The 18,978-nt window shown below is 47.5% G+C and overlaps 1 protein-coding gene across 2 annotated transcripts in view; it reads left to right on the top strand.

Annotated features, from left to right (window-relative positions):
• Positions 1-16,856, top strand: part of SUGT1 (SGT1 homolog, MIS12 kinetochore complex assembly cochaperone) — a 54,357-nt gene extending 37,501 nt beyond the window's left edge. For both annotated transcript variants that reach the window (XM_068166495.1, XM_068166494.1), the window contains 3 exons: positions 13,100-13,190; positions 14,763-14,944; positions 16,309-16,856. In XM_068166495.1, coding sequence (XP_068022596.1) covers positions 13,100-13,190; positions 14,763-14,944; positions 16,309-16,410 — 375 coding nt within the window. In that variant the 3' untranslated portion in view covers positions 16,411-16,856. The remainder of the gene's footprint in view (positions 1-13,099; positions 13,191-14,762; positions 14,945-16,308) is intronic.
• Positions 16,857-18,978: the final 2,122 nt, after the last annotated feature.

Below are 18,978 nucleotides of genomic sequence, written 5' to 3'. Positions count from 1 at the left end.
GCTCAAGGCCTCTCCCCAGCCTTGTTGCCCTTCTCTGGACACGTTCAAGTGTTTCAATGTCCTTCTTAAATTGAGGGGCCCAGAACTGGAGGCAGGACTCAAGGTGTGGCCTAACCAAAGCATAGTCCAGGGGCACAATGACTTCCCTGCTCCTGCTGGCCACACTATTCCTAATGCAGGCCCTTCTGCTCTTGTGTCTATAGATGGGTTGGGGACAAAAACAGTTAGTTTACAGTTTGTAGTGGTTTGGGCTTTTTGCAAGCAGTGACTTGCAGCAATTGAGAGTCACTCGAGAAAGCCGTAAAAAGCGATTTCTTTCCCCAGGAGCTGTCCTTTAGAGATCAAAGTTGTGCAGTGAACAGGGGAGGTGTTAGAAATCCTTAGCCTGTTTTACAGTTGACATTTGCTACTTAATAGAGATGTCTAAGGTAGAAGCACTTTCTCAGCAGCTTCATGCCAAGAATATGGTAGTATGCATCAGTGGAATGTTTCTTTCCCTCAGACAGCCATACTGCCTTGCAGGCTCTGAAATTAGAATAGAATAAAGCAGGTTGGAAGAGACCTTCAAGATCACCATGTCCAACTTACCATCCAACACCACCCAACCAACTAAACTGTGAAACCAAGCACCCTATCAAGTCTCCTCCTGAACACCTCCAGCAATGGTGACTTCACCACCTCCCCAGGCAGCCCATTCCAATGGGCAATCTCTCTCTCTCTGTAAAACTTCCTCCTGACCTCCAGCCTGAACCTCCCCTGGCGCAGCCTGAGACTGTGTCCTCTTGTTCTGGTACTGGCTGCCTGGGAGAAGAGACCAACCTCTGCCTGTCTACAACCTCCCTTCAGGTAGTTGTAGAGAGCAATAAGGTCACCCCTGAGTCTCCTCTTCTGGTAAAGCACACTGCTGCCTGTTGCTAAACAGACAGGGAAAGGTAAAGACTGAAACCGTTTCACACACTCTTGGACTGTCACCAGAGTCTCTATTCAGAAGCAAATGTACACAAATAGATAAACAGAGGAACAGATTGATTTTAATTGAAGCTGGTTCTTACCATTGCAGTCTGATTCTTGAAAGATACTCTTCTTGTTTTGGATATTTTCATTAAGTGGCTTCCAGACACATGAATGCAGACATCCCTGCTCTCCTTGTGCTTGTTTGCTCTGTGAGGCTTTCATGCAGCTTCTCCCATGTATAATCCTGTTTCCTGTAAATTACAGACTGATAGTTGTAAAACAGGCTAGAATGGACTAGAATTAACCAGGTTGGAAAAGGCCTTTGAGATCATCAAGTCCAACCTATCATCCAACACCACCAAATCAACTAATCCATGCAAGTAAGCACCCTGTCAGGTCTCCTCCTAAACACCTCCGGTGATGGTGACTCCACCACCTCCCCGGGCAGCCCATTCCAATGGCCAATCACTCTCTCTGTGTAGAATTTCTTCCTAACATCCAGTCTGAACCTCCCCTGCTGCAGCTTGAGACTGTGTCCTCTTGTTCTGATGCTGGTTGATATGGTGGGTTGAAATTTCCCTCCAACGTTAACTTTGCATAACCAGCTCAGCTGGAGGCAACTGGAAGCTGTATTTACAATCAAAACTACGTGTCCAGAGAAGGGCAATGAAGTTGGTGAGGGTTGGAACACAAGGCCTATGAGGAGAGGCTGAGGGAGCTGGGGCTGCTTAACCTGGAGAAGAGGAAACTCAGGGGAGACCTTCTTGCTGTCTACAACTACCTGAAGGGAGGTTGTAGCCAGGTGGGGGTTGGTCTCTTTTCCCAGGCAATCAGCACCAGAACAAGAGGACACAGTCTCAAGCTGTGCCAGGGGAGGTTCAGGCTGGGTGTTAGGAAGAAGCTCTTCATAGAGAGAGTGATTTGCCATTGTAATTGTCTGCCCAGGGAGGTGGTGGAGTCACCATTACTGGAGGTGTTTAGGAAGAGACTTGATGGGGTGCTTGGTTGCATGGTTCAGTTGATTAGATAGTGTTGGATGATAGGTTGGACTTGATGATCTTTGAGGTCTATTCCACTCCACTCCCACTCCACTCCCACTCCACTCCCACTCCACTCCCACTCCACTCCCACTCCACTCCCACTCCACTCCCACTCCACTCCCACTCCACTCCCACTCCACTCCCACTCCACTCCCACTCCACTCCCACTCCACTCCCACTCCACTCCCACTCCACTCCCACTCCACTCCCACTCCACTCCCACTCCACTCCCACTCCACTCCCACTCCACTCCCACTCCACTCCCACTCCACTCCCACTCCACTCCCACTCCACTCCCACTCCACTCCCACTCCACTCCCACTCCACTCCACTCCACTCACCTTCCCAGTGACTGGCTTGTTATTAAGTTAGCTCAAAACAATTTTTGTTTTGTTTTCTTCTTCATGAATGCAGGTGGGTGTGGAGCAAATTTAAACTTGTTAATACTCTGATAACTACATTTGAAACACACAGAAGTCAGTTCTCATGCTTCATATAAGTAAAAGAAAAATACACATAAGAGATTTTCTTGTGAAGATGGACTCAAGAACTAGAGTTTGTATTGAGGGTGCACTATCATACTATCAGTCAGGGTTGGAAGGGACCACAAGGATCATCTAGTTCCACCCCCCCTGCCATGGGCAGGGACACCTCACACTACATCAGCCTGGCCAGAGCCTCATCCAGCCTGCTCTTAAACACCTCCAGGGATGGGGCTTCAACCACCTCCCTGGACAGCCCATTCCAGGGCTTCACCACTCTCATGGTGGAGAACTTCCTCCTCACGTCTAGCCTGAATCTCCCCACCTCCAGCTTCATTCCATTCCCCCTGGTCCTATCACTGCCTGAGATCCTGAGAAGTCCCTCTCCAAAGACAAAGACTTTTAGGATACCTAAATGATCTGTATTGTTAGCTAAAAATGTTCCCTGTGTAGTATCAGTGAGATAGAAGCTGACCTTTTTGCCCTCAGCTCTCCATAGTACATAGCTGGCAAAGAAATCAAAAGGTTCATGCTATACCTCTTCTGTTGCAATATATTCAGTGCAGAACAGATGTCTTAATTATTTTTCCTTGTGTTTTTGTTGTTTGGGCTTTCTGTGGGTTTTTTGGGGGTTGGTTTTGGGTTGATTTTTGGGTTGGGTTGGGTTTTTTGATTACAGTGTTGGTTTACTTTCATCTCAGTATATTTTGTTTAAAGTTATGGACCAAAGACCTTGGAGTTGAGAGTATAAATAATTTATAGAAGGTCTGTGACTAACTAGGATACCAAAACTGTGTGTGGATGTGATCTTAGAGGCAAGTTTGAGTGGGTCACATATTTTTAGAAGATGGTGTGATTTTTGTCCTACCCTTCTATTTAGGTGACAGAATACATGAGGTGATTGCAAAGTGACAGCTCAAAGTACTTAAAATCTATAATTCATGCAAGGTAGTCTGTAGCTCAGTCAACAACTAAATGCTTAATGGGAAACCAGGAATTCTTGGGTTTGTGTATTTGATGTAGCAAAGCATCAGATTTTAGAAGGGTAGTTTTTGATGCATCTTAGAATCATAGAATTAATAAGGCAGGAGAACACCTCAAAGGTCATCAAGTCCAACCTGTCACCCAAGACCTCATGACTAATAAACCATGGCATGAAGTGCTGCTTTGAATCCCTTTTCGAACACCTCCAGGGATGGTGACTCCACCACCTTCCTGGGCAGCACATTCCAATGGCTAACAACTCTCTCAGTGAAGAACTTTCTCCTCACCTTGAGCCTAAACTTCCCCTGGTGCAGCTTGAGACTGTGTCCTCTTGTTCTGGTGCTGGTTGCCTGGGAGAAGAGACCACCCCTCTCTTGGCTACAACATCCCTTCTGGTACTTGTGGAGAGTAATTAGGGTAGGATAGGGTAGGATAGGGTAGAATAGAATAGACCAGACCAGGTCGGAAGAGACCTTCACGATCATCGCGTCCAACCCATCATCCACCACCACCCAGCCAACTAACCCACGGCACTAAGCACCCTATCAAGTCTCCTTCTAAACAGCTCCAGTGATAGTGACTCCACCACCTCCCTGGGCAGCACATTCTAATGGGCAGTCACACTCTCTGTGTAAAACTTCCTCCTGACCTCCAGCCTGAACCTCCCCTGGCGCAGCCTGAGACTGTGTCCTCTTGTTCTGGTGCTGGCTGCCTGGGAGAAGAGACCAACCTCTGCCTGTCTGCCACCCCCCTTCAGGTAGTTGTAGACAGCAATAAGGTCTTCCCTGAGCCTCCTCTTCTCCAGGCTAAGCAACCCCAGCTCCCTCAGCCTCTCCTCACAGGGCTTGTGTTCCAAACCCCTCACCAACTTTGTTGCTCTTCTCTGGACTCGTTCCAGCAAGTCAACCTCCTTCCTAAACTGAGGGGCCCACAACTAGACACAGGACTCGAGGTGTGGCCTAACCAGTGCAGTGTACAGGAGCAGAATGACCTCCCTGCTCCTGCTGGCCACACGGTTCCTGATGCAGGCCAGGATGCCATTGGCCCTCCTGGCTGCCTGGGCACACTGCAGGCTCATGTTCAGCCTACCATCAACCAGTACCCCCAGGTCCCTCTCTGCCTGGCTGCTCTCCAGCCACTCTGACCCCAGCCTGTAGCACTGCCTGGGGTTGTTGTGGCCAATGTGCAGAACCCAGCACTTGGATGTGTTCAATCTCATGCCCTTGGACTCTGCCCATCTGTCCAGCCTGTCGAGGTCCCTCTGCAGAGCCTCTCTACCCTCCAGCAGATCAATTCCTGCCCCCAGCTTGGTGTTGTCTGCTAATTTACTGATGGGATGGGATGGGATGGGATAGGATAGGATAGGATAGGATAGGATAGGATAAAACAGGTTGGAAAAGACCTTTGAGATCATCGAGTCCAACCTAACATCCAACACTATCTAATCAACTAAACCAAAGCACTCCTTTGCCAGTTGTGATTTCCTTCATCCCTCTGATCAGAGCTTGACAGAAACTGGCCAGTGGCAATTTGACTTTCCCTTAGTATGGATGGTAAAATAAAGTAAAGCTTGAAGCAGAAACCACAGCAACTTGTAACGTGTACAAGTACTTGAACTGTACACCAGAATTGTAGGGTGGAAGGTAAAAATTCTTTCCCTGTTTAACATTTCTCAGTCAGACTGGCAGTGTCCATGTTCAAGTGAAATCCAGTTCATCAGAGCTTATTTAACAGTAAGCTTCTACCTAGAAAAGAAATGTTGGGTAATTAGTATTGTGTTTATATGTAGGTGTCTTGAAAATCCCAGTTAAATGCTCTTTTATGCCAAGGAAGACTTGTGTTCTTCCACTACCAATGAAATAGTTTAGAATAGCTTCTGAGAGTAACACTGTGGCGTCTTTGAATAGCTGGCACTTGGGTTAAGCTGCAAACAAACTTGTCTAAGTCTCTGACAGGTGTTAAAAAAATCAATTACTTCTAGGACTAGAAAATTCTGTGAGTAGAAACTTGTCTGTATGCTTTCCCTACAGATGGGTTTTCCTCTATATGATGAATCCCCCATTTGACCCTCTTCTCAGAGGGGCAGGTTTCTCTTGAGACAGCGTGTCAAGCAAACAGTGCATGAATTGCTCTCTCAAAATTCCATTTTTCTCTTCCTTTCTGTTCTGCTCATTTTGAGCCCCAAATACCACAGATTTAAATTAGAATAGGATAGAATCAACCAGGTTGGAAAATACCTTTGAGATCATTGAGTCCAACCCATCACCCAACACCATCTAATCAACTAAACCATGGCACCAAGCACCCCATCCAGTCTCTTCCTAAACACCTCCAGGGATGGTAACTCCACCATCTCCCTGGGCAGCACATTCAAATGGCAAATCACTCTTTCTGTCAAGAACTTCTTCCTAACAGGCAGCCTAAACCTCTCCTGGCACAGCTTGAGACTGTGTCCTCTTGTTCTGGTGCTGGTTGCCTGGAAGAAGAGACCAACCCCCACCTGGCTACAACCTCCCTTCAGGCAGTTGTAGAGAGCAAGAAGGACTCCTCTCAGCCTCCTCTTCTCCAGGCTAAGCAACCCCAGCTCCCTCAGCCTCTCCTCATAGCCTTGTGCTCCAAACCCCTCCCCAGCTTTGTTTCCCTTCTCTGGACACCTTCCAGCAACTCAACATCTGTCCTAAACTGAGGGGCCCAGAACTGGACACAGGACTCAAGGTGTGGCCTAACCAGTGCTGACAGTGCAACAGCAAGTGGGTTATTTGTGTTGGAACTTTTCATACATCTATAATACTGTGTCCATGTTTGAGCTTCCCAGTGCAAGAAGGGCAGTAACATAGTGGAGCAAGTCCTGGTGGAGGGTTACCTAGATGGTGTCCTGGTTTGAGGCCTGATTTTGGCCCCCTGAGAGGGGGCAAAAGAATGACACTCACACAAATGGGTTGCAAAAGTGATGGGAAGTTTAAGTGGAAAAGCAGTGAGTGTTTTACAGAAACTACAAGCACAGTGACAAAGATACCCCAAAGCATACAGAGTCCCTTCCAGCACACCCAAAGGTCCCCAGCATTTCCCATCTCCCCACCTGAGGGTACACCCAAAACCCCCAGGGCTCTTTCTTCCCGCCCCCCACTGCTAGGCTAGTCTCAGGCTGGCCAGGTCTGAGACTGCCTCTCCTCTGTTCTCCTGGCATTAGGCCTAGCCAGGCCTAAGAGACCTTTAGATATTCCCCTACCATTACCTGATAGGGAGTATCTCCCACGAGAGCAGAGAGGGAAGAAAGAGGAAGAGAATGACTTTGCAGATGGATTTATAGGGCACAGGGTATTATGGGTGGGAAATTCTCTGTTTCCTGTGTCCACCTACTGGGCTGGACACTCTGGACACAGGAGGTGTAGCTCATGTGGCAGGAACACAGCCTAAACTGCCACAGATGGTCAAGTGGCTGCACAGCATGATGCACAAAGAGAGGCTGAGGTATTAAACTTGTCCTTAAATGGCATGGAAAGCATTTAATTGGCTACAAAATTTTCCTGTCTTTTATTCTCAAGCTGCCAAAAGGCACACAGGCCTGCATTTTATGAAACACAAATGTGAAATCACAGTAGCTGGCAGAGGGCTGTATTTCTCTTGCCTGAGTACTGATTTGATTTTACTTTATCCAAAGGAGAGTAAAAAGCCAACTGTACTTGTGTGTTAGATGTGGCACAAATGTCCATGGTGATCTGTTGCTTTTGTGGGTGATAGCTATCAGTATCTGCTATGGAATGTTCCTAGTATCAGTCAGGGTTGGAAGGGACCAAAAGGATCATCCAGTTCCAACCCCCTGCCATGGGCAGGGACGCCCCACACTAGATCAGGCTGGCCAGAGCCTCATCCAGCCTGCTCTTAAACACCTCCAGGGATGGGGCCTCGAGCACCTCCCTGGACAACCAGGGCTTCACCACTCTCATGGGGAAGAACTTCCTCCTCATCTCCAGCCTGAATCTCCCCACCTCCAGCTTCATTCCATTTCCCCCTAGTCCTATCACTACCTGAGAGCCTGAGAAGTCCCTCCCCAGCCTTCCTGTAGGCCCCCTTCAGATACTGGAAGGCCACAATGAGGTCACCTGGGAGCCTTCTCTTCTCCAGACTGAACAGCCCCAACTCCTTCAGTCTGTCCTCATAGGAGAGGTGCTCCAGTCCTCTGATCATCCTCGTGGCCCTTCTCTGGACACCTTCCAGCACCTCCAGATCCCTCTTGGAATAGGGGCTCCAGAACTGGATGCAGTACTGCAGGTGGGGTCTCACCAGAGCTGAGTAGAGGGGGAGAATCACCTCCCATGTCCTGCTGGCCACCCTTCTCCCAGTGTGGGCCATGCTTCTCCTGGTGACGGCCACGCTTCTCTCAGTGCCGGCCACATTGGTGCTGGCTGCGCTTCTCCCGGGGCTGGCCGCGCTTCTTTTGGTGCAGCCCATGTTCATTAAAATGCATTTGTTGCCTTTTGTGCATGTAATTGGGATTCACTAAATTGTTTCTCCTGAGATCATAGTAGTATCATAGTATCAGTTAGGGTTGGAAGGGACCACAAGGATCATCTAGTTCCAACCCCCCTGCCATGGGCCGGGACACCCCACACTCAATCAGGATGGACAGAGCCTCGTCCAACCTGCTCTTAAACACCTCCAGGGATGGGGCCTCAACCACCTCCCTGGAGATCAAATAAAGCTCTTAAGTCAAAGGCATATGTGCCTTCACAAGCAGAGTTTTGTAGTTTTGTGTTACTGCAAAGTATGGTTGTGTAGTGGTATGAAGCTAATGGCTTCCCTAGTTCTGCTCCTGCCTCTGCCTCATTGCCTAATGAGTGACTTCATTTGAAGTGGATGGAGTAGATGGGGTGGAGGTTTAATCATGTCACAAATGCATTCAGTCTTCAGCTGTCTGTACTTGTAGCTTGGCAGGGTTGAAATGGTTTGGATTTAAGAAATCAGCATCTTGCATTGGGAATTGGTTTGTAGCATTTCCTTTTCGCCAGGGTTGTTTGTCATGTCGTGCTGATGCAGGGACAGTTTCAGAGAGACAAGTGTAAGAACTGAGAGATTAGGAAGAGGAGAAGAGAGGTTACTGGAGCAGCAAAAGTACTGATCTTCCCTTTTTTACTTCTTTGTATAGCCATAGGCTTTTATAAGGGGGTTTTGTGGAGGACATTGAGACACTTGAATGTGTCCAGAGAAGGGCAACGAGGCTGGGGAGAGGTCTAGAGCACAGCCCTGTGAGGAGAGGCTGAGGGAGCTGAGGATGTTTAGCCTGGAGAAGAGGAGGCTCAGGGGAGACCTTTTTGTTCTCTCCAACTGCCTGAAGGGAGGTTGTATCCAGGAGGGGATTAGTCTCTTCTGCCAGGCAACCAGCACCAGAACAAGAGGACACAGTCTCAAGCTGCACCAGGAAGGTTTAGTCTCGAGGTGAGGAGAAAGTTCTTCACAGAGAGAGTTGTTACCCACTGGAATGTGCTGCCCAGGGAGGTGGTGGAGTCACCATCCCTGGAGGTGTTCAAGATGGGACTGGACGTGGCACTTGGTGCTATGGTTTAGTGGTCATGAGGTCTGTGGTGACAGGTTGGACTTGATGATCTGTGAGGTCTTTTCCAACCTTATTGATTCTGTGATTGTGTTGTGAGAGGAAAAATGTCAATGTTTAGGAGCTCACATCATAGATTCATAGAATCAGTAGGGTTGGAAAAGACCTCAGAGATCATCAAACCCAATCTATCATCCAACACCTCAGGCCTAACTAAACAATGGCTTCAAGTGCCATATCCAATCCCCTCTTGAACACCGCCAGGGACAGTGACTCCACCACCTCCCTGGGCAACACTTTCTAATGGCCAACAACTCTTTCTGTGAAGAACTTTCTCCTCACCTCAAGCCTAAACTTCCCCTGGCACAGCTTGAGATTGTGTCCTCCTGTTCTGGTGCGGAGGTCATTGGATAAAATAGCCTCTATTTGCAACAGTGAAAAATGTTGGTGGAAAGCCTGAAGCAGAAGGTTAGGGGAAGATAGCAAAGGAAGAGCAAGCAGTAGAAAAATTGAAGAGGTACATGGTTGAGCAGTGTCAGTATTGTTTATTCCTTTTTTTTGCTTGAAGTAAAACATACCTTGAGTACTGTGTCCAGTTCTGGGCCCCTCAGTTTCAGAAGGACATTGAGACACTTGAACGTTTCCAGAGAAGGGCAACAAGGCTGAGGAGAGGCCTTGAGCACAGCCCTGTGAGGAGAGGCTGAGGGAGCTGGGGTTGTTTAGCCTGGAGAAGAGGAGGCTCAGGGGTGACCTCATTGCCCTCTACAACTACCTGAAGGGAGGTTGTAGACAGGCGGATGATGGTCTCTTTTCCCAGGCAACCAGCACCAGAACAAGAGGACACAGTCTCAGGCTGCACCAGGGGAGGTTTAGGCTGGATGTTAGGAAGAAGTTCTTGACAGAGAGAGTGATTGCCCTTTGGAATGTGCTGCCCAGGGAGGTGGTGGAGTCGCCATCACTGGAGGTGTTTAGGAGGAGACTTGATGGGGTGCTTACTTGCATGGTTCAGTTGATTTGTGGTGTTGGATGATAGGTTGAACATGATGATCTTGAAGGTCCATTCCATTCCACTGAAGGCCCCAGGCTTTAGAGACTGGTTGCATAACTAGATCAATACAGTAGTTTTGATTATTGTTTTTGTTCAGTGACTACCTTTTAAAAGCTGATACTCTGATGCTTATATCAATTTGTGATTTGTAATGTTGCTAAAGAATTGGAAATCCAGGAAATGCGGAAAGTGGAAGAGATTGTAAGTCTTTCCTGGCTTTTAGTGCATTATGTGCCTCATAGTATCAGTCAGGGCTGGAAGGGACCACGAGGATTATCTGGTTCCAACTCCCCTGCCATGGCCAGGGACACCCCACACTAGATCAGGCTGGACAGAGCCTTGTCCAACCTGCTCTTAAACACCTCCAGGGACGGGGCCTCAACCACCTCCCTGGACAACCCATTCCAGGGCTTCACCACTCTCATGGGGAAGAACTTTCTCCTCACCTCCAGCCTGAATCTTCCCACCTCCAGCTTCATTCCATTCCCCCTAGTCCTATCACCGTCTGAGATCCTGAGAAGTCCCTCCCCAGCCTTCCTGTAGGCCCCCTTCAGATACTGGAAGGCCACAATGAGGTCACCTGGGAGCCTTCTCTCCTCCAGACTGAACAGCCCCAACTCCTTCAGTCTGTCCTCATAGGAGAGGTGCTCCAGCCCTCTGATCATCCTCCTGGCCCTTCTCTGGACACCTTCCTGCACCTCCATATCCCTTTTATAATAGGGGCTCCGGAACTGGACGCAGTGCTCCAGGTCTTCAATGTCTTGAACTTGCTGTTATTCTTAGTCAGCACATGTCAGTGGTGGAAAAATAGTATTTAAACTTGTCCAGGGGTAGTGGAAGCTTCCCCAGGGGAAAAGAAGAATAAAATAGAAGGAATCATAACTGAATATTCTGATGCTTAAAATGCAGCATGACTGCAAACATGGGAGCTTTGAAACTTACAGGAGCTCATTTCTTTATTTTGATAAGGTATCTCTGCTTAGCAGTGACTAATTTGAAGACTGGATTAAATGGAGTTCACATTTCAAATCAAATCGATGGTGTGCAAGGAGCTTGCTGTTAGTGGCCTCTGGGGTTAGCTTTTACAGTGGTGCCTTTGTTCCTGGGTCTACAGGGATCCCCAGGTTATAGTGGCTTTAGGTAGAGCCAAATGTTTGCTCCTGTGGAGCTGTTCATGAATAAGGAACTGCTGAAGTTCAGGAAGCACTGATTTCAGTTAGCTAAGGTCACAGGGTTCATGTGATGCTGTTAAGTGGATTTGTTGTTTGCAACTGTACTAGGCAGCCCTTTTTTTGCACATGTTGTTTTATAACTTCATAAGCCTGTAACCAAAGGATAAAGTTAATTACAAGAAAACCCTAAAAACGTTTCAATATGACTGAAGAAATTACGTATAGGTGTGAAGAGGGCATGGCATACTGAATTTTTTCTCCTGTGATAATTGCAACCCTACCCATTTTCAGTTGCTGGGTTTGCCAATGAATGCTAGGCAGTTTTCTCCATACCAGTGTCTGTTCATTGAACCAAATGAATCACAGAATCACCAAGGTTAGAAGAGACCTCAAAGATCATCAAGTCCAACCTGTCACCACAGACCTCATGACTAAACCGTGGCACCAAGAGCCACGTCCAGTCCCCTCTTGAACACCTCCAGGGATGGTGACTCTACCACCTCCCTGGGCAGCACATTCCAGTGCCTAACAACTCTATCAGTGAAGAACTTTCTCCTCACCTTGAGCTTAAACTTCCCCTGGTGCAGCTTGAGACTGTGTCCTCTTGTTCTGGTGCTGGTTGCCTGGGAGAAGAGACCAACCCCTCCTGGCTACAGCCAACCTTCATGTAGTTGTAGGCAGCAATGAGGTCTCCCCTGAGCTTCCTATTCTCCAGGCTAAACAATCCCAGCTCCCTCAGCCTCTCCTCATAGGGCTTGTGCTCAAGGCCTCTCCCCAGCCTTATTGTCCTTCTCATACAGCTTCTGAATTTCTCCACTAGGAAGGTCTGCATAGTCCCAGGGTGCTTCTCTGGTTTGTGTATACTACACATCAAATAATTTGGGGTTTTTTGGTGGATGAAATGTAAGCCTAGATAAAGTTGGATTTCATAGTCCTTCAAATGTGCTTATTTGATTATTAGAGCTGACTGACAAGAAAGGGCTACTTGAAAGACAGCTCTTTGCTGCCTGGCAGTGTTGAGATAGTGGGAGTGGTTGTTACTTTGAGATGCCATCCTTTACAAAAAGAATGAAGTGTACTCATGAATGTATTCATGTATCCATGAGTACTTCATTCATGAGCACTGAGTCCAGTTCTGGGCCCCTCAGTTTAGGAAAGATGTTGACTTGCTGGAATGTGTCCAGGGAAAGTCAGCAAAGCTGGTGAAGGTTTTGGAGCACAAACTCTATGAGGAGAGGCTGAGGGAGCTGGGGTTGCTCAGCCTGGAGAAGAGAAGGCTCAGGGGAGACCTTATTGCTGTCTGCAACTTCCTGAAGTGAGGTTGTAGCCAGGTGGGGGTTGGTCTCTTCTCCCAAGCAAGCAGCACCAGAACAAGAGGACACAGTCTCAAGCTGCACCAGGGGAGGTTTAGGCTGGATGTTAGGAAGAAGTTCTTCCCAGAAAGAGAGATTGCCCATTGGAATGTGCTGCCCAGGGAGGTGGTGGAGTCTCCATCACTGGAGGTGTTTAGGAGGAGACTTGATGGGGTGCTTGGTGCCATGGTTTAGTTGATTAGGTGGTGTTGGGTGATAAGTTGGACTTGATTTCAAAGGTCTTTTCCAACCTGGTTAATTCTATTCTAAGTGAATAGTAAGCAAAAGAACTGAGTGGTACTAAACAAAAGAGTAGAAGTCTGATACAAGATCTATGCAGCCACACAAATGCTTGACATGAGACTTGAAGTCACCTAACTGCATCTTGTAGGTGCATTTTGCTGAAGTATAGACTATGTTTCTGAAAACAAATGGATGCATTTTCTTACTGCTACAGGGTCCAGCTGCTTTGGCAAACTGTTTGCTGTTTGGATTAAGTAGTTCTTTGTTTTGTAGATTGAGATAAAAATGAAGAAGCCAGAGGCCGTAAGATGGGAGAAGCTGGAGGGCCAGGGAGATTCTCCTAAGTTAAAGCAATTTACACCAGGTTTGTACTCTGAGCTCTTAAAATATTACATGGTGTGTTTATGTTAAGTTGCTTGTAGTTGTCAGGAATATTTGCTGGTGATAAATAGTGTTAACAAAACAACAGCTTTGTGTTTACAACTGGAAGCATAGTTGTCTTAATTTTACTGCCAAGAATTGACTGAAAAAGTCTATAGGGCATGGCTGAAACTTGGGTATTAACTTTAGTTATAACTTCCTTCAATCTGATGGGATGTTAAGGGTAGTTCCTCAGGGCTTATCTGTTTGGGTCACTTTGGCAGTTCTAGGGATGTTTATGCCTCTGTTGTTGTGTAAATAATTAAATATGACTTGCTTAAGTATTCAGTCTCTCTTGGCAAGTAACAGTTCTGCAGGTTTTCAAGAGAGGTTAGCAGCCTTTCAGAGAAGCTGAAGTTCCAGATTTAATGATTCAGATATTTTTGTTGAAATGTAGCTCACATTTTCCATGTGGCTCTAGGCTGTTGGTTTCTTTTGTTTGTTTGCTGTGTATTTTTCCTTCCTACTCTTCAGCCAGTCTCTCCTGCTTTCTTTTGACTTTAATCTGTGGAGCTGTTGTGCAGCACTTGCTTTGGTTTTTCACTGGCTAACTAAAGTTTGTGACTCTCTTTAACTTTCACAGCTGCTGAATGTAGTCTCTAGCATTTCTTAACTTCCTTTACTTCATAGTATCACAGTATCAGTCAGGGTTGGAAGGGACCACAAGGAGCATCTAGTTCCAACCCCCCTGCCATGGGCAGGGACACCCCACACTAGATCAGGCTGGCCAGAGCCTCATCCAGCCTGGGCTTAAACACCTCCAGGGATGGGGCCTCAACCACCTCCCTGGACAACCCATTCCAGGGCTTCACCACTCTCATGGGGAAGAACTTCCTCCTCACCTCCAGCCTGAATCTCCCCACCTCCAGCTTCATTCCATTCTCCCTGGTCCTATCACTGTCTGAGATCCTGAGAAGTCCCTCCCCAGCCTTCTTGTAAACCCCCTTCAGATCCTGGAAGGCCACAATGAGGTCACCTGGGAGCCTTCTCTTCTGCAGACTGAACAGCCCCAACTCCTTCAGTCTGTCCTCATAGGAGAGGTGCTCCAGCCCTCTGATCATCCTCGTGGCCCTGCTCTGGATACGTTCCAGCACCGTTTGTTACTGTAGTGCTTGTATCTGTAAGGAGGAATCCCACTTGCATTGTCAGATTCAGGATACAGTCTCAGGCTGCACCAGGGGAGGTTTCGGTTGGATGTTAGGAAGAAGTTCTATACAGAGAGAGTGATTGCCCATTGGAATGTGCTGCCCAGGGGAGGTGGTGGAGTCACCATCATTGGAGGTGTTCAGGAGGAGACTTGCTGGGGTGCTTGGTGCCATGGGTTAGTTGTTTAGGTGGGTTGGATTGGTTGATGGGTTGGACGTGATGATCTTGAAGGTCTCTTCCAACCTGGTCTATTCTATTCTATTCTATTCTGTTCTATTCTAATCTCTGATTCATCAGGTGCATGTCTGTGTTCTCTGCTGCTCTGAAGGTCGTGAGAAAATAATCAGTTAACCAACACTTCTGTTTTCAGACACCCAGCACTTATATCCATCATCCTCCCACTACACAAGGAACTGGGACAAGCTGGTAGTTGAAATTAAAGAAGAGGAAAAGAACGAGAAGTTAGAAGGAGATGCAGCTTTAAATAAACTCTTCCAGCAAATTTATTCAGATGGCACAGATGAAGTGAAACGTGCCATGAACAAATCATTTGTAAGTCTCTGTTCTTTTTGTCTGAAGAAGTGTGTTCTTCCTGAGCACTGGCTCAATTTACTTAACTTTGGAAAGCTTCCAGCTGCCAAAACCTTGGGCCTGTAATGAATGGCAGTGGTTCTGTTGGAGACACTGGTGTAGCAAGGCTTAGAATTAGAATACTCAAGGTGTGGCCTAACCAGTGCTGAGTACAGGGGCACAATGACCTCCCTGCTCCTGCTGGCCACACTATTCCTGGTCCAGGCCAGGATGCCATTGGTCCTCTTGGCCACCTGGGCACACTGCTGGCTCATGTTCAGCCTACTATCAATCAGGTACCCCTGGGTCCCTCTCTACCTGGCCACTCTCCAGCCACTCTGACCCCAGCCTGTAGCACTGCATGGGGTTGCTGTGGCCAATGTGCAGAACCTGGCACTTGGATGTGCTCAATCTCATGGCCTTGGACTCTGCCCATCTGTCTTGCTGGAAGCTACAGTGTGGCACGCTATTGAATATGACTTTGTAAGTCCAAGGTTGTGCTTTGTCTCTGATTTCTTGATTCAAATGATGTTATGATAGGTTGGATGAGATGATCTTGAAGGTCTCTCCAACCTGGTTTGTTCTGTTCTATACTGTTCTGCTCTATACTGTTCTGTTCTATATTGTTCTGTTCTATATTGTTCTGTTCTATACTGTTCTGTTCTATTCTGTTCTATTCTATGCTGCTCTGTTCTATTCTATGTTGCTCTGTTCTGTTCTATGCTGCTCTGTTCTGTTCTATGCTGCTCTGTTCTGTTCTATGCTGCTCTGTTCTGTTCTATGCTGCTCTGTTCTGTTCTATGCTGCTCCGTTCTATGCTGCTCTGTTCTGTTCTATGCTGTTCTATGCTGTTCTGTTCTATGCTGTTCTATACTGTTCTGTTCTATGCTGTTCTATACTGTTCTATTCTATTCTGTTCTGTTCTATACTGTTCTGTTCTGTTCTATACTGTTCTGTTCTATTCTATACTGTTCTATTCTATACTGTTCTATTCTATTCTATCAAAGGAAATAAGGTTTTGGCTCATACAGAATTTGGAGACTTGCCATAGGTGAAAGGCTCAAATTCCTCCTAATTGTTTGTATGTAATCACTGACCCTTCAAAAGCTTCTTGCTCAATGAAGTAACTATCTCGTGTGCAGTACCCATGAAATCTATGCTGGGGTGAAGATTAGGGATTGATGGCTTTGTCAGATTTTACTCTATATGCACACAGAATTCCTTAGTGATTCCTGGTATGTGGAGCTTTGCTTCTTCATGTTTCTTCAGCAGTTGTTAATAAGCTCTCAGAGATGTGGCTTTTATGTTACTAGGGCAAACTAAACGAGCTTTCTCTCGTGTTACAGATGGAGTCCGGAGGCACAGTTCTGAGCACCAACTGGTCTGATGTTGGTAAAAGGAAGGTGGAAGTGAATCCTCCTGATGACGTGGAGTGGAAGAAATTCTAATGCTCTTTTTAACCTTTCACCATCTGTATGTTGCCATAGTCATGTACTGACCACTGTGTATGGACATAGCATCCTCGGATTCGAAGCACTGAATGCTCCCTCGGAAACAGGAATCGTCTTTACGTTTCGCGTGCTTTAGAAATACCTTCATCTGCAGATGTTAAAGATTGCACTCAGGAGTGGAACCTCCCTCTTTTCATCACCTCTCTCTAATTCTTTGGAAATTGAGTCAATCAGTCTAAATTTTCTACCACCTTTCTCAGCTCTGCTCTTTGAGGATAGGGTGATCTCTAATGGCTGGTCAGGATTATTGCCTTATGCCCGGTGTTTCTGTTCAGTAACTTGCAGGTCTTGGCAACTCTGGGTTTAAAAAAAAGCCACACTTTTCAACACCAGTGTTAATATTGTTGGCTCTTTAACTCTGCTAAATAAAACTGTAAATATAACTTTTCCTATATGGAAGCTGCTTCATTTCGTTTTCAGTACTCTTGGGTTTTGATGGGGGGCTCACTTAGAGCATATAGGTGAGGATGCAAATGCTCTGCTTTAAGAAAACTCTGACTGATGTATAGGAGCAAAATGTGCATTCAGTGAGGAGGCTGAGGTTGCTATTCTTAATGCAGACAAGACAATTTCCACTTCTGGAGTCCTTCCCACCTGGGTGATTGAGCTTCACTTGTGTGATCAATGTGAGCTTCACTTGTGTGGCTGTCAATGGCTTCATGTCCCAGTGGAGGCCAGGGACAAGCAGAGTCCCTCAGGGATCAGTCCTGGCACCAGGCTTGGTCAACATCTTTGTGGGTGCCATGGGCAGTGGCATTGAGTGCACCCTCAGCAAGTTTGCTGATGACACCAAGCTGTGTGGTGCAGCAGACACGCTGGAGGGAAGGGAGGCCATCCAGAGGGACCTGGACAGGCTGGAGAGGTGGGCACAAGCCAACCTCATGAAGTTCAACAAGAGCAAGTGCAGGGTCCTGCATGTGGATGGAGGCAATCCCAGGCACAAATGCAGGCTGGGCAGTGACTGGCTGGAAAGCAGCCCTGAGGAGAGAGACTTGGGGATGCTGGTGGAGGAGAAGCTCAACAGGAGCTCTCAGTGTGCACTTGCAGCCTGCAAAGCCAATCAGATCCTGGGCTGCATCAGGAGAAGTGTGGCCAGCAGGTCAAGGGAGCTCTGGTGAGACCCTACCTGGAGTACTGTGTCCAGTTCTGGAGCCCCTATTCCAAGAGGGATCTGGAGGTGCTGGAAGGTGTCCCGAGAAGGGCCCCGAGGATGATCAGAGGGCTGGAGCACCTCTCCTGTGAGGACAGACTGAAGGAGTTGGGGCTGTTCAGTCTGGAGAAGAGAAGGCTCCCAGGTGACCTCATTGTGGCCTTCCAGTATCTGAAGGGGGCCTACAAGAAGGCTGGGGAGGGACTTCTCAGGATCTTAGGTAGTGATAGTACTAGGGGGAATGGAATGAAGCTGGAGGTGGGGAGATTCAGGCTGGATGTGAGATGGAAGTTCTTCCCCATGAGAGTGGTGGAGCCCTGGAATGGGTTGTCCAGGGAGGTGGTCGAGGCCCCATCCCTGGAGGTGTTTAAGACCGGGCTGGATGAGGCTCTGGCCAGCCTGCTCTAGTGTGGGGTGTCCCTGCCCATGGCAGGGGGGTTGGAACTAGATGATCCTTGTGGTCCCTTCCAACCCTGACTGATACTATGATACTATGATCAAAGGGAGAAACTTGGGGCTGGAAATTTCTGCAGAGAAGTAAGTCCTCTGTCTGCCTCCTTTATACAAAGAGAGGGATCTATTGCAGTTGCCTGGAATCAAAAGATAGGAAGCAGTTGCTTTAAGTTTTGTTATTTCAGAATATTGGAGACTTGATATTCCAGAAAAGCATCTATGCACCTTTGACTGTTCCAGGAATAGTGTGACCAGTAGGAGCAGGGAAGTCATTCTGCCCCTGCACTCAGCACTGGTTAGGCCACACCTTGAGTCCTGTGTCTGCTTCTAGGCCCCTCAGTTTAGGAAAGATGTTGAGTTGCTGGAAGGTGTCCAGAGAAGGGCAACTAAGCTGGGGAGGGGTTTGGAACACAAGCCCTGTGAGGAGAGGCTGAGGGAGCTGGGATTGCTTAGCCTGGAGAAGAGGAGGCTCAGGGGAGACCTTGCAGTCTTCAGCTACCTGAAAGGAGGTTGTAGCCAGGTGGGAGTTGGTCTCTTCTCCCACTCAACCTGCACCAGAACAAGAGGACACAGTCTCAAGCTGTGCCAGGGGAGGTTCAGGCTGGATGTTAGGAGGAAATTCTACACAGAGTGATTGCCCATTGGAATGTGCTGCCCAGGGAGGTGGTGGAGTCACCACCACTGGAGGTATTTAAGAGGAGACTGGATGGAGCACTTGGTGCCATGGTTTAGTTGATTAGATGGTGTTGGGTGATAGTTTGGGCTTGATGATCTCAAAAATCTTTTCCAACCTCATTTCTATTCCTATTCTATTCTATTCTATTCTATTCTATTCTATTCCATTCCATTCCATTCCATTCCATTCCATTCCATTCCATTCCATTCCATTCCCACATTGTAAA

Source organism: Melanerpes formicivorus, unplaced genomic scaffold (assembly GCF_026170545.1).
Source record: "Melanerpes formicivorus ecotype bairdi unplaced genomic scaffold, bMelFor1.0.p_v2 SCAF_101, whole genome shotgun sequence".
Lineage (NCBI taxonomy): Eukaryota > Metazoa > Chordata > Aves > Piciformes > Picidae > Melanerpes > Melanerpes formicivorus.
This window is presented reverse-complemented; position numbering and strand designations above follow the sequence as displayed.